Source organism: Chiloscyllium punctatum, chromosome 25 (genome assembly GCF_047496795.1).
Source record: "Chiloscyllium punctatum isolate Juve2018m chromosome 25, sChiPun1.3, whole genome shotgun sequence".
Taxonomy (NCBI): Eukaryota; Metazoa; Chordata; class Chondrichthyes; order Orectolobiformes; family Hemiscylliidae; genus Chiloscyllium; species Chiloscyllium punctatum.
Window position 1 is genome coordinate 23,722,907 of NC_092763.1, and position 27,510 is coordinate 23,750,416.

General features: G+C 43.9%; 2 protein-coding genes across 4 annotated transcripts; one reads left to right on the forward strand and one right to left on the reverse strand.

Annotated features, from left to right (window-relative positions):
- Positions 1-589: 589 nt before the first annotated feature.
- On the reverse strand, positions 590-7,691 carry LOC140495753 (T-cell-specific guanine nucleotide triphosphate-binding protein 2-like). 2 transcript variants are annotated; one of them, XM_072594822.1, is made up of 3 exons: positions 7,443-7,691; positions 6,551-6,823; positions 590-4,524 (listed from the first exon to the last, which is right to left on the reverse strand). In XM_072594822.1, the coding sequence occupies exons 2-3, from the start codon at positions 6,568-6,570 to the stop codon at positions 3,849-3,851; spliced, it is 696 nt and encodes a 231-aa protein (XP_072450923.1). In that variant the 5' UTR covers positions 6,571-6,823; positions 7,443-7,691; the 3' UTR covers positions 590-3,848. The 2 variants fall into 2 exon arrangements, with proteins under 2 accessions (XP_072450923.1, XP_072450924.1); XM_072594823.1 differs by lacking the exon at positions 7,443-7,691 and adding an exon at positions 7,100-7,112.
- Positions 6,682-25,953, forward strand: LOC140495752 (interferon-inducible GTPase 5-like). 2 transcript variants are annotated; one of them, XM_072594821.1, is made up of 3 exons: positions 6,682-6,719; positions 15,806-15,969; positions 22,576-25,953. In XM_072594821.1, the coding sequence occupies exons 2-3, from the start codon at positions 15,950-15,952 to the stop codon at positions 23,837-23,839; spliced, it is 1,284 nt and encodes a 427-aa protein (XP_072450922.1). In that variant the 5' UTR covers positions 6,682-6,719; positions 15,806-15,949; the 3' UTR covers positions 23,840-25,953. The 2 variants fall into 2 exon arrangements, with proteins under 2 accessions (XP_072450922.1, XP_072450921.1); XM_072594820.1 differs by lacking the exon at positions 6,682-6,719 and adding an exon at positions 14,294-14,459.
- The last annotated feature ends 1,557 nt before the right edge of the window (positions 25,954-27,510 follow it).

Sequence of the window (27,510 nt, forward strand, 5' to 3'; positions counted from 1 at the left end):
TTGACCTCATCCTCAATCTGTTGGTCATAGATGCATCTGTCCATAATAGTATCGGTAAGACTGACTACTGCACAGTCCTTATGGAGACAAGTCCTACCTTCACATTGGAACAACTCTCCATTATGTTGTGTGGCACTACACAGGTGCTAAACAGGTAATGAGCAGATGTAGCATCCAAAACTGTGCATCCACGAGTCCCTGTAAACCATCAGTGGTTTAATTATGCAACAGTTCAATTGCAACCTCTGAAATGTCCACCTGCTTCCTCAACTGGGGATTCCCCAACACAGGGTCCTCAGCCAGGTCTGACCCATCTCCCAGACTCCGCTTCAGACCTCACCCCTCTCTTCTCTCCCTCAACAGCAATAGGGTCCCCCTTGTCCTCATCTATCATCCCACCAGTATCCACATTAGCTGCCACTTCTGCCACCTCCAGCAGGTTGCCACCAACAGTCACATATTCCTCTCTCCACACTTTCTCAGCCTTCCCCAGGGACCGTTCCGTCCGGGACATCCAGGTCCATTCCTCCTTCATTCCCAACACCACCCCTAACCCCCTCCCCCACAGCCCCATGGCATCTTCCCCTGCAACCGCTTAAGATGTAATACATGCCCATTTACCTCCTCCCTCCTCAGCATCCATGGGCCCAAACACACCTTCCAGGTGAATCAGCGCTTTACCTGTACTTCACTCAATCTAGTCTATTGCATCACAATGTGGTCTGCTCCACACTGCGGAGATAAAGCATAGAAAGGGTGACCACTTCGCAGAATACCTAGGTTCTGCTCACAAAAAAACTGCTGGCCACTTTAACACATCACTGGGTTCCCTGGCCAACGTCTCTGCCTCAGGCTTGCTGCAGTGTTCCAGTGAAGCTCAGCGCAAGCTGGATAAACAGCACCTCATTTTCCGCTTGAGAGCTCTAAGGGCTTCTGGACTCTATCTCGAGTTCAACAACTTTAGGGCTTGAGCTTCTCCAGTGTCCTTACCAGAACCCCCACGCTCCAGGCTTTGTTATCAAATGGTCACCTATCACAGGGGCAGCACGGTAGCTCAGTGTTTAACACTACAGTCTCACAGCGCCAGGGACCCGGGTTCAATTCCAACCTCGGGTGACTGTCTGTGTAGAGTTTGCATGTTCTTCCTGTGTCTGCGTGGGCTTCCTCAAGATCTCCGGGTTCCTGTGCAGATCAGATGGATTGGCCATGCTAAATTCCCCATAGTGTCAGGTGTATTAGTCAGAGGGGACTGGGTCTGGGTGGGTTACTCTTTGGAGGGTCAGTGTGAATTGTTTGGGCCAAAGGGCCTAATTCCAAACTGTAGGGAATCTGATCTATTACACACAACTCATTGTTAGCCACTAATTGTCCACATTAGTAGCTATTCTCTCTCCCAGCCTGATCACTATCCACTCCTTTGTCTGTCCAACTGCTCTTCTCTCTCTTTGGGCTCTGTCTCCACTTGTTGTTTACACCTTATCCCCTCCCCCCACCCTATCTTCTGCACAAAAACTAACATTTTCCTAGCTACTATCAGTTCTGAGGAAGGGTTACTGGACCCAAAGCGTTAACGCTGACTTCTTTCCACAGATGCTTACAGACCTGCTGAGCTTTTCCAGCAATTTCTGTTTGTGATATCCAGCATCCACAGTTCTTTCGGTTTTTGCAGTCTGCAATCTCATGGCCCAGCATATACCCCACTGAACCATGATCTTCAATCTGGGAGACCAACCCTGGTTAGATGGGGAGTGCAGGATGGTATGCCAGGAGCAACATCAAGCACAGATGGATCACGTATTACAGACTTAATTTTCACCCGTCTGACTTTGGAAGGATGTGGCAGTAAAGGAGCAGGGGAAATTGGGTTGAATAAATAACAGATGAAATTAGGAATGGTCAACAAAACTGGCACATGGAGTTCAACATGAAAATGTTTTGAGATTGAAGGATGATATCAGAATATTCTTTACATGGTGAGAAGTGAAGATACAATTGAATGGATAGCTTTTGGAGTTCAGTTACAAAATTCACTGAAAGTTAACGGACAGAGACAAAAACAAAATTGAATAGACAAATCGAATGTGTGACTTTATCTCAGCAGGGTTTTAGGTCAGACTTCAATTGTACAGATCAGACCTGAGCAGGATAACCTGCCGACAGTTCTATATCTTATACCTCAGGAGTCAGTTGGTAGTCAATGGAAAGATACCATGGCAGAAAAGCATTGAGTTCTGAGGACAATATAACACAGGCCTGTGTTTCCTCGAATATAACAAAAAACTGAGGGATGATCTAGTTGACCTTGAATGGTTATGACACAGGAACAGGCCATTCAGCTGGTGAGTCTGTGATGGCCATCTGCAAGAACAATGCATTCAGTGCCATTCCCCATGCAATCCTGATATTTTATTTCTCAGATCTTTTTTGGATTCATTTTCCAGATAAGGACATTGCTGGCTAGGTCAGTATCTAGGGCAGGACTTATACACTTAATGGTAAGGTCCTGGGGAGTGTTGCTGAACAAAGAGACCTTGGAGTGCAGGTTCATAACATCTTGAAAGTGGAGTCACAGGTAGATAGGATAGTGAAGGTGGTGTTTGGTATGCTTTCCTTTATTGGTCAGAGTATTGAGTACAGGCGTTGGGAGCTCATGTTGCGACTGTACAGGACATTGCTGAGGCCACTGTTGGAATATTGTGTGCAATTCTGGTCTCCTTCCTATCGGAAAGATGTTATGAAACTTGAAAGGGTTCAGAAAAGATTTACAAGGATGTTGCCAGGGTTGGAGGATTTGAGCTACAGGGAGAGGGTGAATAGGTTGGGGCTGTTTTCCCTGAAGCGTCAGAGGCTGAGGGGTGACCTTATAGAGGTTTATAAAATCATGAGGGGCATGAATGGGGTAAGTAAACAAGGTCTTTTCCCTGCGGTGGGGGGGTTCCAGAACTAGAGAGCATAGGTTTAGGGTGAAAAGGCACCTAAGGGGCAACTTCTTCACACAGAGGGTGTGCATGCATGCAATGAGCTGCCAGAGGAAGTGGTGGAGGCTGGTACAATTACAGCATTTAAAAAGGATCCAGAAGGGTATATGAATAGTAAAGGATTAGAGGGCTATGGGCCAAGTGCTGGCAAATGGGACTAGATTAGGTTAGGATATCTGGTCAGCATGGATGAGTTGGACCAAAGGGTCTGTTTCCGTATTGTACATGTCTATGACTCTATGACTTTATTTACCCATCTCTAACTTGTCTAGTGGACAGTTTACTGCCAAGTTGCTGTGCGTCCAGAGTCTCATTTGGGCCAGATCAGGTAAGGATACTCGTGAGCCAGATGTGTTTTCCCAACAATCAACAGTGGTTACACAGTCACTTTTAGTCTACCTTTAAAATTCATATTGCATTCAAAATTCGCCACCTGCCATCATGGGATTTGGACCCAGGGCCCCAACAATTAACGTGAGGCTTTGGATTATTCATCTAGTGTTATTACTACAATACCCCTATCTCCCCATCTAGATGCAGGATGCATCAAGGACTTGCAAGGCTGGATTAAAGGAAATTACAGTTCTGGTGCGAGAGTCTAATGAGAGGTGCATCAACATAAAATGAGTCTTTGTCCGACAGGGTTGAAATCAAGAAGCACTTAGTTAGACAAAGGATAGTAGAAATCTGAAACTCCAGCCACTCCCCCTTCCCCACCCCATGTTACCTCCACCCTGAACAATGAAAACTGAAATTAAGTTTTGTTTACTTAAGGAGTGTGAAGGGTTACAGAACAAAGAGGAATGGATAAAAATAAATGCAGATCAGCCATGATCTAATTAAATGGGAAAACAGAATCCAAGGGATAAATTATGTTATAATGTTACTTTTTAACAGTTTAAAATCATACAGGTTCTGATCAAAGTTTGATATCAGGAAAACATTGGGTGATGGGATGCCTGCAAGTTGTAAATTTTTGATACAGTCATTCCTGATCTTTGCTAGTTCCTCCTTTTCATTAAATATCCTGCAGTGATTTCCCATTGATTTGAGATCATTATCAATTTTAGATCGCACAAAGTAGAATTTCTTCCCAAGCCGTGTAATTTCTTTGGCAAGGTTTGCATCGTTTTCTTTGAACCGGCAGTGTGAGATAATGATGAAGAAATCATACCTATTAAAGTTCATTTCCCTCAGGTATTTATCTGCTGGGAATTTCGTTGTTCCAATTCCTGGCAGATCCCAGAAACGCACATTTGACATTTTGAGATCTTTGTACCCAATAGGCTCCATTGTGGTTTCAATGTTCCCAGTTTCAGCTGCTCCCTCATCATCACTCTGCAGGCTCCTCATTGCATTGATGAAGGTGGATTTCCCAGAGCCTGTTTCTCCTGTCACTGCAATGTTCAGCTCTGTAGAATCCAGATCATCTAACTTTGTGCGTAATGGTGTAACCTTTACTACCCATGAAGTTTCATCATCAGACTTCAGTTTGTTGAGCTCTTCCTGAGTGAAGGAGGTGTTTGGAGATGGAGCCATTTGATCACTGAAAGCAAAAATGTTGCACATGATGTTTTGCATCAGACTATTTGAAATAATTTGCAGTAACACAGCACAACAAATTGGATTTTGAAGACATTAGTGAACAAATGGCATTCGTCATTCATTACTATGGGTTTTTGTGACACAGTCAGAAATGCAAAATAACATTAATCCTCGATGAGGGATCTGGGATCTGTATGACCCAGGGCAATCGGTTCTGAGCTGAGTTTTCGTCATGGAGATGGAAGGCAAGGGTTAGGTTTGACTGTAGGTCATGAACCTGCCTCTTTTGAGAAATTGATAAAAGCCATAATTTTCAATCTTTAATCTTTAACTGATATGGAGATTGGTGTCAAACTGCTATTCATCCACTTCTGAGGTAGCAGTCAGTCTGCTTCTCCAACTACAAATTTGCATTTAATAGTTCAATACAAACATCAGCCTGCTTTCATCACTTCCTAAACAACTCCCCTTACTGGTGCAAACCAAACCTTAAATACATGCCCAATGAATATCGGCTGTTTTCTATTATTTATTGAGCATGTCTGGCTTCAATGTAAAAGGTTTACATCATTTCCAACATTGTCAGCAATCTCGCAGACTATTTTGAAGGAGAGGAACTAGATGGCAAGAAGGGTGAGCCTAAACAAGGGAGATGAGCAGTGATTAAGTGGGTGATGGTGGGTTGGACATTGTTGAGGGATTTGAGGAGGGCTTGAGTAATGTTGGGGGGAATGAGAGGGATGGACTTTGTCAGAATCGGAGCAGTGTTGCAATGGGACGCTCTGCTGTGTCAAGGGCAGACATGTCCATTGAAGAACTCTGTCAAAGAACAGGAGATAGACCCCCAAACGAGTGCACCGTCAGTTTCTGATGAAAAGGGGATGTGGCTTTGTTTTTTCTGCAATCAGCTACCCCCTCCTTCTCCCCAACTCCTCCTCTTTACCCCCTCCCCCCCACATCCCTGCCCAATTCTGCTAAGCACTGGATACAACCTGGAGCTGGGACTGTGAGCATAGAACCAAGTGGATGGTTTCAATTGCAGTCAGAGGGCTGTGCTCCCATTCCATTACTAACTGGAAGATCTGGACTAGTGGTGCACTGAACAGTGAAAAGATTCCTTTGCTTCTCTCTCTCTCTCTCACACACAATTACAGATAGAGATGGAGCTCCTGAGGGATTGGGCAGGCCAACAAGAATAACAGGATGTGTGCAGGAACATTAAACAATAAAAAAAATCTGATTCTCCTTTGCTATACATGTTCACTTTCCATTTTCAAAAAGAGATTTATTGAATTACACTGACCACCGCTCACTGAAACATTTGCAGTCTATCTATTGAAAGATGAGGATATATAAGGCCCTGTGTGAAAGGCATTACAGCCAGTCCGGGCCTCTGCAATGACCCCCTGGATTTGTAATGACTGTCTGGTCAGACATTGGTAAAAACTCACCCATTGTACTCTATGCTACTTTCTCCCCACCTCCACCCTCCTCTAGCTTATCTCTCCATGCTTCAGGCTCTCTGCCTTTATTCCTTATGAAGGGCTTTTGCCCGAAACGTCAATTTTGCTGCTCCTCGGATGCTGCCTGAACTGCTGTGCTCTTCCAGCACCACTAATCCAAAATCTGGTCAGACATTGGGTGACCACTGGCATGGTCCAGAGACACCACTGTTCCACACTCAGATTGGGTACATTGTGTACAATCAGGGCGAGACCAGGTTACAAAGTTCCAATCGGATATTGGGGAATCCATGGATTTGTTCTGCCCCCTTTATGGCCAAGTTCCCCAGGCCACAACTGACCAATTGAGGAACTTTGACAGATGAATCCACAGTCCATAGTGTGACTGAACACAGCCAATGCGCTGTTGGGTGTGAAGAAGTGGCGAGGTTAAATGGAGGTAGTGGAGCTGGAGAATTGTCAGTACACACTCATTACAAGTGATGCCACTGAGCAAGGGGCATGTGTTACAATGACAGGCTGTGTTCGAACAGGAGACACAAAAAGAGGAGTTTCTTGTCCAACCTGGAGCTGGCTCCTCCCATCCTCCTTCTGTGCCTCTCACTGCTTTCCCCGTCTGACTGCCCAGTGATTCCAGAGAGTCCTCCTCAGAAAGGGGGGAGGGGCCAGAGGGCCGTAGCTCCTCCCACGATGTCACTTCCGTGTCTTTGGTCGTGTTCGGTTTTCTCCTAAGGTAAATGAAGGGCTTTTGCCCAAAACGTCGATTTCGCTGCTCCTTGGATGCTGCCTGAACTGCTGTGCTCTTCCAGCACCACTAATCCAGAATTCGGTTTTCTCCTGTTAGAGGGAAAGCAGAGAGTGAGTGAGTGGCAGCACTTTATTCACCATCAGATAAAGTACGAGACTGGTGTGAGGAACTACAGCAGAGAAATGGCTAAGAGAGAGATTTTCACAGTTTTAGAATGCACAACCTGAAACACTAAGTTTAAAGCCAGGGAGTGGGACAATATGCACGGTAGCTCTCTCCAGTGGGATCTGTGTCCGCCTCGAAGCTCAGTAAATGGCCCGGACACCCGGAAAGCTACAGATCATTTTAAACGATTTTGTTTTTACCCCTGCTACTTGCAGCTGGGGTTTCAGTCGAGAGTGGTCATTTCGCTGGCTTTCTCAAGACCCACCGTCACTGAACAACACCGCCATGTCCCACTTCATGTCCCCAAACATTTCCGGAACTGGCACTTCCTCATTTCATGCTTTCACCTCAGCGCTCCTGAGTTTTCAGAGCTGGTGTTTTGAATAATCTCTTTTTGAAGAGATCGAAACAATATAAGGAATCACTCGTTACAGTGTTTAAAGTTGAGCTGTAATTTGGTTTAAACCTATTGAATGTGATTCTCCCTCATTATTTCACTGACTCCCCTCCCCTCCAGTTTGTTGGTTGATTCTTGGTCCTTACCTGTGCTGCTTCCTTGAAAGAGGAGAGTATCAGTGAAGTTCTCCCACTGTCAGCACCTTAATGCAGAGCTGCCGTTATTTTCTCTCTCTCGCACTCACGCAATGTTGAATGAAACAGCCTAATAGTGTGGTACAGCCCCCAGTATAATCAGTGGGACAGACTGCTGTATGGTCCTCCAATCAGAATCACAGTTGGTGCTCATGTGTTGCTGGGGGCAATTTGTTTTAACAAACATGAATACCAGAAGATATTTCAGACATGTTTGAAAACGTTGTGGATGGGTGAAAGTCTGTATTGTGAAGAACTGAGTCCAGGCACAGGCAGAGTTTTAAACTTTTCAAGAGAGGATTTGGATTTCTTTTCAAACAAAGTCAGCTGCAGCTCAGTCAGGAGGACGTTTGCCTAAGTCACAGCTTTCTCAGTCTAAAGTCCCACTTCAGGACAGGGGCACAGTAATCAAAGGTGAAATTCCGGTCCAGTACTGAGAGAACAGGGATAAAAGATTGAACTGAGCCTCTATCTGCCTCCTTCGGGTTGATGTAGAAGATCCTATTTCGAAGTGGTAGATTTGTCCCTGGTTAATATACAGTCCTTAATCAACATCACAAAAACAGATTACCTCACTACTATATTTTTTTTAGGTGTGGGAGCTTGTTGTGCATACATTGTCTGCTTTCTTTCCATGATGTGGAGGTGTCAGTGTTGGGGTGGGGTGGACGAAGTTGAAAATCGCAAAACACCAGGTTATAGTTCAACAGGTTTATTTGAAAGTCCAAGCTTATACTTTCAAATAAACCCTGTGGACTATAATCTGTTGTCGTGTGCTTTATTTCCTACATTACAACCGTGGCAATAATTGCTTCATTGTCTATAAATCACTTTGAGTTGTAGCTGGCCATGAAAGGTGCTACATAAATGAAAGTCTCTCTTTAGTTTTCACCTTTTCAGCAACAGTTACATAACATTTTACGCTATAGGAATAGGTCATTCAGTATGTGTATGTTCCACAAATGCTATCTCCAACCTCATTTAATTTAACACTCTCTCATCAAATCTTCTTTTTTCCTCATGCATTTTATTAGCTTCCCATTTATGTGTCTGTGCTATCTTCCTCAAGTTCTCTATCACAGGGAATTCCACATTTTCTGTTCTCAAGTATCAGTTCATGGGAATTACAGAAATGTTCCTGCACAGATGGAGAGTCCATTTGTCCTATTATGTCTGCACCAGCTGTCAGTGCATTCTAACTTGCTGAAAATTTCCAGCCTTTGCCCCATAACCCAATAATAATGACATTGGACACTCTCTGGAAAAATCTGCAGTTGATGTGCATAAGTTTTCAGTTTTTAGTGCTAATCAAACACAAGAGTCAGCACCACACCAGGTCTGCGTGCAGAGTGATCCATGAATTGTGAATTTGTATAGCTCATTTAAACACCTCTTACTTTTTCCAGTGTTTTACTTAAAACAATACCAATAACAAAACTTTGATTTCAAACCAGTTAAAGATCAGTTTAGTTGCAACTATTGATGAAAGCTATTGCCTGTTAAAAATAGTAATTGGCTAAAATAGAGATACAAAGATTGAAAGTAGGCACAGATAAGATACTTACAAATATGAGAACAGAGGCATTTGGATGGGTATATGAATAGGAAGGGTTTGGTGGGATATGGGCCAGGTGCTGGCAGGTGGGACTAGATTGGGTTGGGATATCTGGTCAGCATGGACAGGTTGGACCGAAGGGTCTGTTTCCATGCTGTTCATCTCTATGACTCTAAGATGAGGAGAAAGTGAGGACTGCAGATGCTGGAGATCAGTGTCAAAAAGCATGGTGCTGGAAAAGCACAACAGATCAGGAAGCATCCGATGAGCATGATGTCCTGATGAAGAGCTTATTCTCAAAACATCAACTCTCTTTCTCCTTGGATGCTGCCTGACTGGCTGTGCTTTTCCAGTACCACACTTTTCGACTGATAACAGTTGGATATCATTGCAGATGTGTTACTTGCTTGAAGGTCTCCCTTCAGACCTGACGAGATTGACAATTGAAGTGAGATTCAGCAGCCGCACTGGATTCTGTAGTTACTTGGAGGTCACTTGTACATTAGTTCTGCAATTATAGCACTTGCAGATTGCCCAGAATTTTTCAGCAGAACTGTGGTTGATTTCTTCCTCCAATTAATTGTCCACTGCCAGTCATGAGCTGATATAGTAGGAGTCCAAAGCATAGAGGAGAAAGTGAGGACTGAAGATGCTGGAGATCAGAGTCAAGTGTGTGTTGCTGGAAAAGCACAGCATGTCAGGCAGAATCCAAGGAGCAGAAGAATTGACGTTTCAGGCATTAGCCCTTCATCAGGAATGAGGTGGAGGCGGCAGAAGTGACAGAGGACGATGCGATGTATGTGGAGGTTGGTGGGGTGGATGGTGATCTTCCCAGCATGGGCATTACTCCCACCTTTTCCTCTGCTACATTGATGACTGTACTGGCGTTGCCTCATGCTCCCACGAGGAGGTTGAACCTTCCACCCCAGCCTCAAATTTACCTGTACCATATCGGACACCTCCCTCCCCATCACCATCTCTGGTGACTGACTAACCACAGACATCTACTACAAGCCCAGCGACTCCCACAGCTACCTAGACTACACCTCCTCTCACTCTACCTCCTGTAAAAACACCATTCCTTATTCCCAATTCCCCTGCCTCCGCCACATCTGTTCCCAGGATGACTAATTCCACCTCAGAAAGCCCCAAATGGCCTCCTTCTTCCACAATCGCAATTTCTCTTCCCATGTGGTTGACAATGCCCTCCAGCGCATCTCCTCCACATCACACATCATCGCGCTTGAACCCCACCCCTCCCAATGGAATGAGGACAGAACCCCTGGTCCTCATCTTTCACTCCACCAACCTCCGCATACATCGCATCATCCTCCGCCACTTCCACCATCTACAAACAGACCCCACCAGCAAAGACCCCTCTCTACCCCTACCAGCATTCCGGAAAGACTATTCTCTCCACTGCTCCCTCGTCAGGTCCACCCCTCCCACCAGCCCACACCCCACCCCTGGCACCTTTCCCTGCCACCATAGGAAATGAAAAACCTGCACCCACACCACTCCCCTCACCTCCATCAATGGCCCCAAGGGATCCTTCCACATCCGTCAGAAATTTGCCTGTACCTCTACCAATGTTGCACCCGGTGTGGTCTCCTCTACATCAGGGAGACAGGACGCTTCCTTGTGGATCATTTCAGAGAACATCTCTGGGACACCCGCACCCACCAACCCCATCGCCCCATAGCTGAACACTTGAACTCCTTCTCCCATTCCGACAATGACATGCAGGTCCTGGGCCTCCTCCATCACCAAACTGTTACCACCCAATGCCTGGAGGAAGAACACCTCATCTTCTGCCTTGGGACCCTGCAACCACACAGGATAAACATGGATTTCAACAGCTTCTTCATTTCCCTTTCCCCTACATTATCCCAGTCCCAAGCCTCCAACTCAGAAGCACCCTCTGGACCCGTCCATCACTGCCCCCTCTGACCTATCACCTTCTCCCTCACCTTCATCCACCTATTGCTTTCCCAGCTACCTTCCCCCAAACCCCACCCCCTCCCATTTATCTTTCAAGCCTGAACCACAAGCCTCGTTACTAATGAAGTGTTTATGCCCGAAACATCGATTCTCCTGCTCCTCAGATGCTGCCTGACCTGCTGTGCTTTTCCAGCATCACACTCTCGACTCGAAATCATAGATCTGAGCTTTTGACTAGGGAATTAGTTAGCTGTATCACATACATGTGGCCCTGTGAAGGGTACCTCATTCTTATGTATCTCTGGTGCAATTCCAGATACAGATCCTGCTCTCTTCATTGAATAAAGCCCATTGCCTGGTGAATGGGAATGGAAGATTGGCATTTCCAGAACCATGCTACAGATTGTTATTGAATATGATTCTTGCTGCTGATGGTGGTCCACAGTATCTCATGGATTTCAAGTTTTCATTTTATAGACCTGATAATGAACCAGTTGTATTTAGCACAGTGGTAGTGCAATATTTAGATTTTATTGTCATGTGAGTTAAAGTACATGAGTATTGGAGTACAGCATAAAGTGTATAGTGTTGCCACATATGGTTCCATTTTAGGTACAAAGGCACCTGGGTACAAAAAACTTAGATACAAAATAGAAAAAGAAACAAAGTTAAAATGTTAAGCTCAGCAGGACTGGTAGCATCTGTGAAGTGAAATCAGAATCAACACTGAGGGTCTGGTGACAATTCCTCAGAACTCTGAGTTACAGCATCCGCAGTATTTTTTTAAACGTTAAGCTCCACCTTCATAAAAGAAGTAAAAAAAACTAAAGAAATAAGATAATAGTTAACATTAGGGTGCTTCTTAATTTAAACTCGAAAAATAACAGAATTCAGCAGTCTTTGATTAACCCTCCACTGAGCTCGCCCGCCAGGAGACCTCAGCTATCTGTGCTCGACATCACTGCTGCAAATACAGGGGGGCCTTCCTCAATACTTGATCTTCCCGCGTTGGGCTGTGGTGGCATTGCTGCCGCTGCTGAAGTGCCATTTCCCCGATCTCCTCCTAGTGCCTCCGGGCAGGAGCCACTTGCACAGTGAGATACCGTCACTCCGGGCTGAGGGACCAAGCTGAGAGACTGTCATGAGCCACTAAGTGACCAGGCCAGGATACTGCTATGTGCTGCTGAGAAACTCGGCCAAAACACACACCAGTCCTAGGTGTTGGAGGGAAAATGACCATGTGACTATTACATCTACCATTACTGTCATGATATTGCAACAGAGAATTTGTTGACGGTGAATTCAGGTAGATGTTTCATTCTTGTTGGTTTCCTTACCAGCGACTGAAAGACCAAATCTTGCAATTTTATCCCTGAGGACTCTGTCAGCAACGGGACCACCAAGCTACTGTTGGTAATGAAAGTTGAATTCTCCCACCTGGAATATCTACTATCATCCTAAGTGCCTCTTCCAAGTGTGATCAACATGTTTGGTTAGCTGAGGAAAGGGTGAGGAAATAATCAGCAGATTTCCATGGCCAAGTTTAACCTGGTGTATACGGAAGTGAAGGCTGAGTGGTGGATAATGTAGATTCTCACCGATATCTTAGACAATCAGAAGTTAGTTAACCTTTTTTCCACAGTCTGAGTAGTTCATGGATTGGTGCAGATCACACTGTCTGCATGCATACCTCACCATCCTCTTCTGCAGGTTTCAGTTCTCAGTGTTTGGCAGTCTGCGTTTATATCCGTGAACAAGCGGCGGAAATTCTAAAGACCCTTCTGACCTTATTACTGCTGACCCTTACCCCTGCCGAATGGGAGTGAGCTTCCTGCATCCATCTCAGATTTTACTGCAGTTTTCTTTCCTGCTGTTCAGGAACTGATGCTGCTCATTAACTGCCTACAAAGATGAAGCACTATTTCTTGATGCTGTAGCAATCAGAAATACTGTTATGTAGTCACTCTATAGATTCTAGCGTGGGTTAGGATGGTTCGTATCTATTGTTAAGAGTGTGGAGAATATTCATTTATTTTATGAGCACTGTAAGAATCATTGACACTGTGTAGTACTGGAATTATAGGTCCAGCAGATCCAAGGATGAAGGATCATTCGAAGAGACAGCAATAATGGATAGCTCGCCCAGACAGGCTGTCTCTCCCACACACAAGACATTGAGGGTTATTTACAATTCGTTCACAAGATGTACCACTGGCCAACCAGTGCCCAGAGGGCAGTTCAGAGTCAACCACATTGCAGAACCCCATGTTGGCCAGACTGGATACCATCTTCCCAACCATCCCTCTCCAGCTTCGCATCCTCCCTTCCACTCCTCTGATTCACCCTTCCTTGTATCTACCAACGAGATTCGTTTCTCCCACAACCCAAACAGGTCGTGTCCACCACCTGTATTCCCCTATCACTACTTCACCATTCTGACCCTCTCCCCAGCTATAAAGCACCACCACCACCACTCCCCGCCTCCCCCCCACCCCGCCATTTATCCGCAGTATCCACTAATCCCACCTCGATTCCTGAAGAAGGGTTATACCTGAAACATTCACTTCTCCACCTCCTGATGTTGCCTGGCTTGCTGTGTTCCTCCAGCCTCCTGCTTGTCTACTCTCGACCCAATAAGGACAGCAGTTTCCTTTCCTCAAGGACATGAGTGAACTAGATGGGTTATTTTTCCCAACAATTGGCAATGATTTCTAGGTCACCATTAGACTCTTCATTTCCGATTTTTTATTGAACCCACACTTCACCATCTATCCTGGCAGTATTCAAACTCATTTCCTGGTACATTACCTGGGTCCCGATCTCGGAAGGCCATTGTTCCCCCGCGATATGTTATAATATGTCTGAACAGATGGATTAAAAATGTCTTTATAATCAGAGATTGAGGGGTTTGCTTTGAGGAGCCGTTTGTTCTTTAAGCGGTTCAGTGTTGGCTGGTGTTTGACCTTCTTTGTTTGTTGGTGAAATTTCAATCGAAACTGCTGACGTGTTCCTGAGCTGAGTGATGTACAGATTCATATCAGGAACTGAATTCCCGGAAAGTGAAACTTCATGGAGCTACAGGGCGACTTTTAAACAGAGCAAAGTCATTTCGTCAAATAGGAATTGTTTGAACCCATCCATCTCCAACTATCCAGCCCAGTGACTGCATCTGAAATTCAAGCAGATACCAGTCCCCAACTTCTTGTCTGGGGTAAAGTTGAGTTTTGTTTAGATTCTCACTTTTGTGTAAATTGTAAAAGCAAAATCTCCCCAGTAACAAGTGACCTTGCTTGGCCTTTGATTTTCATTGGTCAGATTTACTGTGCATTTGCTGCGCATTAAGTTTGTATTTAAATATCGAGCTTCCTTGTTCACTGACAAAGTGAGTGCGACACCGAGATCACAGATACCATCGGTGTGCATTCAGTGTGAACTACAGGGAGAAATTCGCCCCCTCCACGGAGACAGTGCAGGTAAGGACCAGGAAATGAAAACAAAACAGTGCAGGTGTCACATTCAGAGAGAATTGCATTTAAATTTAAACAGGATTACAGCACAACTTGGGAGAGTCTGCCTCTGTCGATCTGTTTCACCCTCGAACTCTGAAGTTTTACATAAAGAATTCTGCAGGAGGCCAAATCTAAGTGAAACTGTTCCCGGAGCAAACTGCAGGGAATGTCTAGTCGTGCTTTTGAGAAGGGAGTGAGTTGTATTCAAGTGACAGGATGTGGAGACTGGACACAGCAGAAAGTTAACATTGAGAAACTGCTTCGGAGTCTTTGGCAATATGGACAAACCACCTTGTTTCTCCTTATCCGCAGGGTTTAAAAACAAACGCATGAAATTAATTTAAACTTTTTTGGGTGCGAATGCTGAGTGCGCATATCTCGTTGCCTTAAAAATACTCTCATGTCCTGAAACAGACTCGCAATGTGGATTTCACCAGTTTCCTCATTTCCCCCTTCCCCTCCACCTCCCCTTCCAGCACAACACCGTCTCCATGACCTGTACTACCTGCCTATCTTCCTTTCCACCTGTCCATTCCACCCTCCTCTCTGACCTATCAGCTCCACCCCCACATTCACCTATTGTACTCGATGCTACTTTCTCCCCACCCCCATCCCCCTCTCATTTATCTCTCCACCCTGCAGACACGCTGCCTCTATTTACTGATGAAGGGCTCTTGCCCGAATTGTCGATTTTCCTGCTCCTGGGATGCTGCCTGACCTACTGTGCTTTTCCAGCACCACTCTAATTTAAACTCTGGTTTCCAGCATCTGCAGTCCTTGTTTTTACCTATTTAACAAATCAGTCATTTTGTGATTTTCAGTCACAAATAGATTTGTGGCCAGTTCATATGTAAATGGAACAACATCATGAAAACCTTGGGTGAAATGAAGTAAAAAGGCCATGTTCATGAGGCTAAAGCTGGAATGGGGCAAATCATGAGGAACTTTGTAGCAATTTGCCACACAGTGTCTGCACATCACCACCAGATACCAGCCAATTTGCACATTAATCAAAGGGAAGGTCATTCAGACAACTTTATTTGTACAGTAAAACCTGCACTAACAATATTTTTCTATTTTCCACTCAGCCTGCCCTCTTTGTTTCCCCAAAGAGAGCAATTTCCTGAAAATATTGAAGATGAAACACATCTCACTCCTTCCCTCACACACTGACCGGGTGAAGATGTAAAATGTTCTGGGATGAAGTTCATGTTCTTGATTAAGGACGGGGGTTCCTCACACCTGTCTTGTACTTTATCTGATGATGAATAAGGTGCTGCCACTCTCTCTCTCTACTCTCCCTCCAACAGGAGAAAACCGAACACAACCAAAGACAAAGAAGTGACATCGTGGGAGGAGCTACGGCCCTCTGGCCCCTCTCCCCTTTCTGAGGAGAGCTCCCTGGAATCACTGGGCAGTCAGACGGGGAAAGCAGTGAGAGGCACAGAAGGAGGATGGGAGGAGCCAGCTCCAGGTTGGTCAAGAAACTCCTCGTATTCTGTCATAGGCTCAAAGGAACATAGAAACAGGAAAAGGTCATTCAGCCCATGGAGCCTCCTCTTCCAGTAAATTAGATCATGGTTAGATCCTCATGATCTCCATGTGATTGTTCTGCAGAACTGAATTGATTTCTGTCATGAATATGCTCCATGATTGAGCTTCCACATCCCTCTGGGACAGCAATTTACAACAACCTAACACCATCTCAGTGAAGGAATTCCTCCTCCTCTTAAATGGCCTCCCACTTAACTGGAGACGATGTTCCAGATTTTAGATTCAAAAGCCTTCATATGTATAAATACCTGTCATGTGTGATCAGATTTTTTTTATCAGAGTCAATGCGGTCAACCCTTCTGCAAAATGTAGTTTCTTCAATTCCTCCTCATATGACAATCCTACCATCACAAGATTAATGTGATGAACTTCCATTGCACTCTCTCCACGAATGTATATCCCTCCTTTAACGGAGACTAAAACTGGACGCAATACGCCAACTGGGCTCTCAGGATTTATAGAAGTGGATCTTTATACCTGGTCTCAAATCCCTGTGCAATTCCATTTTAACACCTGTCATGGGGAAAATGTTGACTCTAAGCAATCAAACAAAGACAGCAATGCTTTCCAAAAGGGAAATCCTGCCAGACACCTTTTTATTAGAATTGTTTCAGGAGGCATTCAGCCAGGTTGGTAAACAGGAAGCACAAGATGCTATGTATTTGAATTTTCAAAAAGGTGTTCTATAAGGTATTGCCCATAGGTCCACTTATTAAGACAAGAGCCCATGGCACTGGTGGTGTATATAAGTGTGCACAGAGGATTGGCTAGCAAATCAAGAATATAGAAAGATAGGATAATGAGGGAATTCTCACTGTAACCAGTGGAGTGCCAGAGGGATCAATGCTGGGGCCACGATTATATACATTATAAACTAATGACTTTGCATAAAGGAGTTGAATACAGAGGAACCTTGATTATCCAAACGAGATGGGCGGGCGGATAATCGATTTTAAATGCCTTTCGTTTGGGGCTCAGTTTTTAAAGTCTGCTCCCCATTCAGGAGACTGCAGCAGCTCACAGCACACGAGACCCCACCCCAATCCCGCCTCCTCCCCATCCAACACCTCCCCCTCGCCCCTGACATCATGCAACTCCTTCCCCTGCCCCCCGACAATGCCTGCCCCCCCCCAACCCCATCCAACACTACACCCCGCCTTCCAACACTGCCCCCAACCCCTCTCCAGGGCAGCTGGACTGGACACCAACATCAAGACGGCTGTTGCTGTCTGTGTGGGGTAGGTCTCGAATTAGGACACACACTTCTTTTTACTGCACCTTTTTGACAGGTTCCACCTCTGCCCTGTACAGGACAGTGTTGGTCAGATTATCTTGGGAAGGAGGGGGTGTGGTTTAGGGTACATCCCCCTGTAGAATTCTAGGGAAAGTGTGGCGAGAGAGGGGAGGAGGTCAGTCATTTGGAGACAGTGCCTGTTTAATCATTGTAAACAAAAGACATCTTTGATGTAATGTTTCTATCGGGACCTCGAGACCACCTTCGGGTAATCCGATTTTTGGATAATTAGTATTCGGATAATCAAGGTTCCCCAATATACGATAGTGAAGTGTAAGGTAACACAATAGAATGGAGGCAAGCAGTGAGCAGGATAGAAATAATCCGCAGAAGGATTTAGACAGATTCTGTGAGCAGGCAAAACATTTGATAGGTGGATTATAATCTGGGAAAATGTGAGATTATGCATTTTAGAAGAAAGTAGAGAAGAGCTGAAAATTGTCGAAATGAGAGACTGCAGAATTTTGCATAACGGAAGGAATTTGCATCCTTGTACAGGAATCACAGGAAGCTAAAACACAAGGTCAGTGGGTAACAGCGAAGGGAATTAGACTTAGCTTTTATTTCAAAGGAAACGGTGAATAAAAATATGGAGGTCTTGCTGAAACAATACAAGGCACGAGTCAGATCATAGCTGTAATACTGGGAAGGATTTTATTCCCCTTGCCCTAAGGAAAGAGGTACTGACATTGAAGGCAGCTCAGGGGTGATTATTTTTTGAGGTTGAACAGGCTGTGCCTGTAATTGGAGTTCGGGGAATGTAGGGAGACGTTACTGAAACATGGGATTCTGAAGGGGCTTAATAGGATGGATGAAGAGAAATTATTTTCTCTTGTAGGAGAACCTAGAACCTGAGAGCATAATGTCAAAAACAGAGCTCATGTATTTAAAACTGAGATTAGAGGGAATTTCACTTTCTCTGAAGGTAGTACATTTGTGGAATTCTTCATGCAGAGGTCTGTTGAGGATGGTCTGTAGGATGGATTCGGTAAAATTGTTCAAGATCGAGATCGACAGCTTTTTAAGCATTAAGGGGATTTCAGATTATTTGGATAAAGCAGGAAAGGAGTTGAAGATTATTAGATCAGCTGTGATGTTATTGCATGGTCGAACAGACTCAATGGGCTGAATGGCCTAATCTGCTCCATATCCTCTGCTGTTATTGTCCATCACACTTTAACCCATTCACTGAGCCTGTCCAAGACGTGTTGAGGCCTCCTGGTATACTCTTCATAACTTATTTCAGTTTGGTATCTTCAGCAACTTTGGAAATCTGACAATTGGTCTCCAAATCCATATCATTTATGCATCTTGTGAACAGCAGTGAATCAAGTGGTGATCCTTACCAAATCCCACTGGTAAACAGTCTGACTTTTGACAATAATCTATTTACAGAGCAACCTTGATTTATCTGAAAGAGGCGGGTGGGGAGTATTTTGTTTGGCTAACTGTTCAGATAACTCACCTGATCGTAAACAAAAGAAGCCATACTGAACACAAAATGTAAAAAAAATGGTTTGCAGTGTTTTTATTTCATTAAATCGAGTTAAAATGTACACAAACACTGGATATTGCTTAAATGGAGACCAAATCCTGAAATATTCCTTAAGCACTCTACGTATTTATGGAGGAGAGTAGAGGATGTAACGTTGTGCTCTACTGGGGAGTTCGTTTAAATCTATAATTTTGCTAAGTCTGCTATTTAAACAAACTAATTTTTGCATTCTGCAAATTGCAGAATTTTAACTGTATTGTTCAGAAGTATCTTGTGACTATAGCGACAGGAGATAACACTAGAGCAACATTCCAGGCTGCCTTGCTCATGTGTTTACTTTCTTTATCTTTTTTTTTATGAGTGGCCGGGTAAAGTGACAGGAATAAAACACTTACTTTTGCAAAGAGCTGTGTAACTAACCCCTGGTAAAAAAAATCCAGTCGCTGGTGCTTGATGTTCTTGTGCTTCTTTGTTTTTTCCAGCGTTTCCACATGTTCTTTAGTACAGATTATCCAAATTCACTTTTAATCATTGCAAACAAAAGATGCAATTGGCGCACCAGTGTCAGAAACTCCTCTTTAATGGAACTTTTTTGAGACCATGAAATCTTGCTCAGATAACTGAAGTTGTTCGGTGTTCCTAATATCAGCTTTCTCACTGTTAACCCAGTCTTAGCCATATTTGTATGTTTTGCCCCAACCTCATGCCTTCTAATTCCATTCACAAACCCACCTGGGGCGTTATCAAAAGGGAGCTGAAAATCCAAATACACCACACCCACTGATTCTCCTGGATCAATGCTAAAAGTAATCACCACAAAGAAACACCAATAAGTTTGTCAATAAGCCTTCCCCTTCACAAGTCTATGTTGACTCTGACCACTTCTATCATTCTTTTCCAAATAGCCACTTATTACATCTTCTGTAGATTTTAACAATGAGTGATGTCAAGGTAACAGCTCTGCAGTTCTCCCCCTTCCTCCCTTTGTGAATAGTGGTGTAACATTGCTCTTCTCAGTCCATAGGAATGCTTTCAGAATCTACAGAAGTTTGAAAGATAATCACTAATTCATCCAGTATCCATCTGGGCTCAGTTTTAGCACTCTGGGATGAAGCTAACTTGGTCCAGGAAACTTACCAGCCTTCAATCAAGTTAACTTTTCCAGCATTAACTGTTTATGAATGCTTATTCCTTTCAGTCACTCTGTTCCATACGCTCTTGGTCAGTTAGTATTTCTGGGAGATTTTTTTGTATCTTCTACAAAGGTGGACACAGTAACTATTTAGTTTCTCTACCTTGTTCTCCGACTTCCAACTTCAATATGCCTACATTTGTTGGAGCTAGTTTATTTTTTTTTTGGTGGATTTGTTTCACTCAAATCTGAGTTTCTCAGCTTCCCATTCCCTTTCAAAAACATTAAAGCCCCAGCAGCACGAGCAAACATCCCTGCAAAGATGCTCGTCTTCTCCATGCTCTCCCTCTCTCCACAAGATTCTCCAGGCGCAAGCTCCATTTTCCTAATTCTGTGCTGACTCTCAGTAGGAATTCTGAAGTTACTGCACTAGGGATCCAGCTTTTCAATCTCCTTTCCAGTTCCCTGAAATTTGCTGTTTCTACCCAAGTCATATGCACCACGAACTCCACTAGTTCAGCTTCTCCCAGAAGAATGTCCTGCAATCACTAATGACACTGTTGGCCCTGGTACCAGGGAGTAACACCGAAATGCCAGTTCCCTTAACTAATGAATCCTGTCTCATTCTCTCCTCTTGTCCAGCAGAACCACCCATAGTGCCATGAACTTGGCTCTGACTGCACTCATAAAGGAACCAATGCCTTCACCAATATCCAAACTAGAAAATTAATTAGGGTTCTCTTCCTGGTTCTCTAGGACTGTTTGACAGTCAACCATGTCCTTCTGTCTACAAGATCCTAGCCTGCAGTTTGACTACCTCTGTGAACATGCTATCCACCTTGATCTCAGTCCTGCAGATGCATCATAGTGACTCTAGCTGCCAATCCAAACTGCAAAGCCCAGAGCTCAGGTTTCTGTGGCTGGTTACATTACTTGCATTTGTGGTTGGTCATGTCACTGGTAGCGTCCATGACTTCTCACATACAACAGGACACACATACCATGTGACCGCGCTGCCTTGCCATCCCAAGCTGAACAGCTTGTGCTTCTTCCTCCTCGAGAATACAACCAATCAGTGCAACACATTACACTTGCTCAATGTTGTTTGTAAAGAAAGTACACTGGCAGGCATACAGCTCCTGTACCCTATTAAACTCTCCTCTGCTTCAGTCCTTCAACACAAAAGGAGTATCTCCAACAGCAAGGCCCTGGGTTTGGGCTTTAACCAACCCTCAGTTCACTTGATCCATCACGCCACTTGAGCCTCACAAATAACAGTTTGGAACCACTCCTTTGGGAGGGCTTAGGAGAATGAAGGAAGGTGATTCATAGGCTTGTGAAGAGGAACTTGGCGTGTGGAGGTAGACATTTGGTTGCTACTTTGTAGAAAGAGAGAGAGAGGCTATGATTATCCTCAAGTGCAGTAGCAATGAACCTATATGTAATGGGTCCATCAGTAAGAGGGACGACTGCCATTCATCTCGTTGCTCACATAAGACCTTTTGTAGAAATTGGCCATTACAACCAGCTTTATTTAAAACAATGATTTCATTTTAATAGTCAGTGAAAAATTAAGTGTGTTAGGAGGCTCTGAACATTTCTAAGGATTATTTAAGCTTCTGGATGTAAGTTTGCTCGCTGAGCTGCAAGGTTTGTTTTCAGATGTTTCATCACCTAACTTGGTAACATCATCAGTGAGCCTCTGGTGAAGCACTGATGTTAGTGACCCACTATCTATTTATGTATTTAGGTTCCCTTGGGTTGGTAATGTCATTTGCTGTTCTATTTTTCAGAGGGTGGTAAATGGGGTCCAAGTCGATATGTTTGTTGATAGAGTTCAAAGTATTCAAAAAGATCAGGTACCCAATGAACACAGTCCACCGATTTTTCCCCAACAAACCCTAACAAGCAGAAGAAACGCATCTAGAAACGCTAGCCACTCTCCCCACATCAAAGACATCTTGGAAATGACTGCCAGACTACTCCGACCTCGTGGCATCACGGTAGCCCACAAACCCACCAACACATTAAAACAGCAGCTAATGAACTTGAAAGGCCCTATACAGACAAGCAAAACTAATGTCATTTACAAAATACTTTGCAAGAACTGAAACAAACACTACACAGGACAAACAGGCCAAACACTAGCCACCAGGATACATCAACATCAACTAGCCAGAAAAAGGCATGACCCACTGTAACTAGTATCCTTATATCCAGATGAGGAAGGACACCACTTTGACTGGGACAACACATCCATCCTAGGACAAGCCAAACAGAGACATGCACGAGAATTCCTAGAAGCCTGACATTTCAACTGGAACTCTATCAACAAGCACATTGACTTAGATCCTATTTCCCACCCCCCTGAGAAAAAGAACACCAAATGACATCACCAACCCAAGGAAACTAAACACATAAATAGAAAGAAGGTCACTAACACGAGTGCTTCATCTGGAGGTTCACTGACGATGTTACCTAGTATGGTGATGAAACATCTGAAAATGAACCTTCCAGCTCAGCGAGCAAACTTACACCCAGAACCTCAACCCCCAGAAGCTACAAATCTTCTCAAAACTCATTATTTAAGCTTATTTTCTTTCAGAGATCAACGAGCTGAAACTTCAAATTGTTTAGAAGATGAAACAGTGGAATCTTCAAACTCTACATTCTTCACTGATGAAGAGCTCACCAAACTCAAGTCTGATTATGACACGGGTGGAGTGGAAAAGGTTAAAACAGTAGTACAGCAGAAAGTAACTCAACTGGACAATACCGAGCTTAATGTTGCAGTAACGGGAGAATCAGGTGCAGGGAAATCTTCCTTCATCAATGCGATGAGAGGACTTCAGTTCGATGATGAGGGAGCAGCTGAAGTCGGTAACATAGAAACCACAATGGAGCCAAAGGGATACAAACATCCCAACCTGCCAAATGTTTGTTTCTGGGATTTGCCAGGAATTGGGACCAAAAAATTCCCTGCGAATAAATACTTGAAGGAAATGAAATTTAATAGGTATGACTTTTTCATCATCATCTCAGCCTGTCGATTCACAGAAAATGACACACGACTTGCCAAAGAGATTAAACAGCTTGGTAAGAATTTCTATTTTGTTCGATCTAAAATTGATAATGATCTTGATTCAAACAGAAAGAGTGGGAGACAATTTAATGAAGAGGAAGAACTGGAGAAGATCAGGAATGACTGTGTCAGCAAGCTGCAAGAGGCTGGGATCCCATCACCCAGTGTGTTCCTGATATCAAACTTTGACCTGAATCTGTATGATTTTAGTCTGTTAAATAAAGCTCTGGAAGATGGCCTTCCTAATATAAAGAAAAGTGTATTCATCCTCGCCCTCCCAAATGTCAGCTTGGAGATTGTGGAGAAGAAAAGGAAAGAGCTAAGGAAACGAGTCTGGATGTTGGCGACACTTTCTGGGGTAATTGGGGCAGTGCCAGTTCCTGGAGTCTCCCTGGGCTGTGACATTGGGATAGTAATTGGAGGAATAGTACATTTCCGTCAATGTCTGGGTCTGAATGATTCCTCTCTTCAAAGTCTGGCCAAAAGGGCAGGGAAACCTGTGGAGGATCTGAAAGCAGTGGTGACAACTCCCCTGGTCGGGGGGGAGATAACCCCCGATATCATAAACAGATTGGCCTGGGGTGCTGTTGCTGTCACCGTTTCAGCAATCGAGCTCGCCCTTGACACCATCCCAGTGATTGGTTCCATCTTCGGAGCAGGGTCTTCGTTCCTTGTGACCTACAAATTGCTGAGTGCTGCACTGGATGATCTTACAGAGACTGCACAGAAAGTGGTGATAGCTGCATTTGGGACTGAAAATGATCCAAACCAAAAATCAGTGCAGTGAGTGAATGCTGCAGCTGATGGATAAATGGGATCTAGCCCTAAATACTGATTAAATTTTACTCAAATATTCCCTGTGACTGAACTCATTTGTGAAAATCTTCCACCCTGATTCCAGGGAAATGTTATTGCAGAACAGCATCTTTTTCGAGGTGTATAATAAGGAGAATTTTAAGACTCCAATTAACTTCACATGTTCCTGGCACACTGGCTACCCCGTCATGAAATACAAATAAAATACGTGTTCCCTGTTGCTGGAATCATCCAGCACAGGATGTATCCATTCAGCCCACTATTCCTCTGCTCAGAAATATCTGTGTGTCCACAATGACAGTGATGGACAGCTCCTTCTAACGTTCAGCTCCATCTCTGTAATGTCCCTTCTAAAATATGACAACAGCATTATGACTGAAATGGACTCCTACAGAAAGAAAACTCACTGGGACTGTGTTTTATTTTTGATTGTAGGTAATGTCCACATTGGTCCCATTTTTCCACCTTCATAGCTATCATTCACGTGACATTTTAAACCTGTGTTAAGGTTAACGGTATCGTCTTCCTCCCAGCACACAACAATCCCAACATAAAGCCTTATCAAGAGGAAGCTTATTTTCCAATGCTGTTAAACCCATCAGCACATTCAGTGTACAGCCCATCACCTCGTGTTAGAACAGTTGTTGCGCAATGCAGAGAGTGTCAGAAAAGATTTCAGTTTTCTGCAGATCTCAATATACATGATATCAGAATATGGATAAAGGCACTGGATAAAGTAAGGACAAAGAGCCCTGACAACATGCAGCAATATGACTGAAGGCACCGGCTCCACACCCTGCCAAGGCCCTAAGCAATTTGTCCATTTGAATCTAACTGACAAATAGCACAGATCGAATGATGAACCAATAACTGCCCTTGCAGTCTCCTCTCAATCATTAACAAAGTGATGTTGCTATCAAACAACAGATGCTCAACAATAACCTGCTCTCTGATGCTCAGTTTGGTTCAGCCAGGCCCGCTCAGCTCCTGGCTTCATGGCAGCTTAGATCCAAACACGGTCCAAAGAGATGGATTGCACAGGTGATGTGAGAGAGACTGCACTTGGCATCAAGGTCCCACCCCTCAGTACCAGTGAGACAGGACTTGGAACAACCCTGATGCAGCAAGGACAGCGGGTTGCATTTAGTTCCAGGGCATTACACTTGAATTGACAAAGAATGCTTTGCTTGTGAACATTTTCATCAATGCCTACTTCCAGGAGACAAAATCACATTCAGAACTGACCACAAACCACTTCAAAGTAATTTTCCACAATTGCCACTGTCTGCTGCAAAAGCTATGACTCACAATACAGAGGTAGCATTTGCAAATGTGAGGCAGGCGACTGAAGCAGATGTAAATTGCAGACATGCTGTTGACAGCAGCTTCCCAGTGAAGACAGTACAGGATACTGGAATCATAAAGCTGCTGCTATCCATAAACTGCAGCATCCACAGAAACAGTTTCTTTGGTCCAAGTCATCCACACTGACCAGACATTCCAATCTGACCTAGTCCCATTTGCCCACATTTGGCATATCCCTCTAAACCCTTCTGACTCATATACCCACCCATATGCCTTTTAAATGTTGTAATTGTACCAGCCTCCACCACTTCCTTTGGCATCTAAGTCTTTTCCCCTCACCTTAAACCATATTGACATAAACTGTAATCGATTGTCACTGATGGACACAATTCTGAAAAGAAACCCTTCCACTGACAATTTTGTGTTTTCAAGGTTCATGTTGTGCAAAACTGACACACTCACCTCTACAACCATGTTACTCACTTACCCACTGCCAGTTCTCCCATGGGTCCCAGCTGCTGAGATACTATAAGACAGGAGGACCAGTGATTGCAAAGACGACTGTAACAAAATACGCTCAAGGTCCAAGATTCCTTTGTTCTGAATCAATCTTCCCTTTTTCAACACTTTAAACAAAAGGCAAGTTTATTTTCAGTCAAGCTCATGTTCTGCATCTGTTTTTATGGCATTACCATAACATTGGAGTTCAGCTTGTGTTGACATTTGTACTGGAAAGTGTTCTAATTAAATGCTGTATTATCAATAAATAATTGATTACCATTTTGGAGACTGTTAACAAAGTTATTGCTCAAAGGGTTCAAATCATTTTGGAAATCTTCCTTCCTTACCACATTTTTAAGTTTTGTTTCCTTCCATAATATGATCAGAAACTTCTGAAGGTAGGAGAGCTAGTGAGAGACTAACACTGTCTCTTCCAGGGATATGCCCGCTGCATCACAATTCAATTAGACAGTGGCAAGGCCACAAGTAGACTTCCCCGGGAATCAAATTGAGGTCCCATTTGGAGGGAGCTGCTGACTAAACACAGGCCAATGGGTCTTATATTGGAATGTCATAGAGGAGGCCATGGGTCCTGCTGGAGATACACACATTCAGAGTCCAAGGATTGCAGGGTGAACTAGGAGTAAGGGAAGTGATGGGGAGGCAGAGGAGTAGGTTTTGCGATTGGGGCTCCATGCAACTACAAACAAGCACCCACCTGTGAGACGCCTAATCCCTTGATCAGATACTGATTGGCTTTGGATCAAGAGATCCTTGCCCATTCCTCCCTAAGATGACAAGCTGTCTGCATGATTTGGAGATGCCGGGGTTGGACTCGGGTGTACAAAGTTAAAAATCACACAAAACCAGGTTATAGTCTAACAGGTTTAATTGGAAGCACTAGCTTTCGGAGCGCAGCTCCTTCATTTGGTGGTTGTGCAGCAAGGGAACATCTATAGTGCATGCTGCATAGTAACATGCCAGCTTTCCATGGCGTTAACCCCAGCAGCAGTCAGCTAAGACCCCTGAATGGCCATTTCTTGGTCTTAAGTGTCTCGATTGGATGGACAGGATTTGCTGGATGGGAAAGTTGACCGCGGGCCTTCCACACTTAATTCTCTGTCTAATAAGGTGCCCTTCCTGCCTCCAAAATCACCAATATCAAGGGCCGAAGATTTGCCCCACATCTTTGAAATGAAGAGATTCCTCCAGTTGTCAGATACTTTTAGATCCTTATCTGTTCAATCCCTAAGAACTAAAGAATTTACTGTACATACTAGTGTAAAAGTCAATTTTTTAGGACGGTTTGTTTAAGCTGAAATTAGGGGTTTGACTATGACACAAGTATTGTTTTCGAGGGGATGAAAGTCATGCTTAGTATGAGTCAAAAATGGACAAACACGAACTAGATCTCTATATCAAATAATAAACAACAAAAGGAGAAAGAATTATGGCCATATTGAATAGTTATCGCCAAAATAAATGTCTCCATTCTGCTGGCTATGGTAGAATGGTGTCGTATTGTATTCCAGTTACAAGTCCAGTATACTCGAGAAATAGTTGCATTTTCTCACTAATTTTTAAGGTTAAATTTATGGGGTTGACTATTACAGGGTGCCTCAGTTTAAATTTGTGTCCATTAAAATACATACCATATCGGTAACAGAAGCCCAGCTGATCTCTAAATGAATAAAGATGCAATACACAAGAATTACAGCAATTCTGAAAACCTGGAGCAGAACGTGACAGCTGATGGACTGGAAAGCCGGAGTGAAGCATAATGGGTACGCACACTGACTCATAAGTGTTGATTTGTTATCTGTGAATAACCAAGGT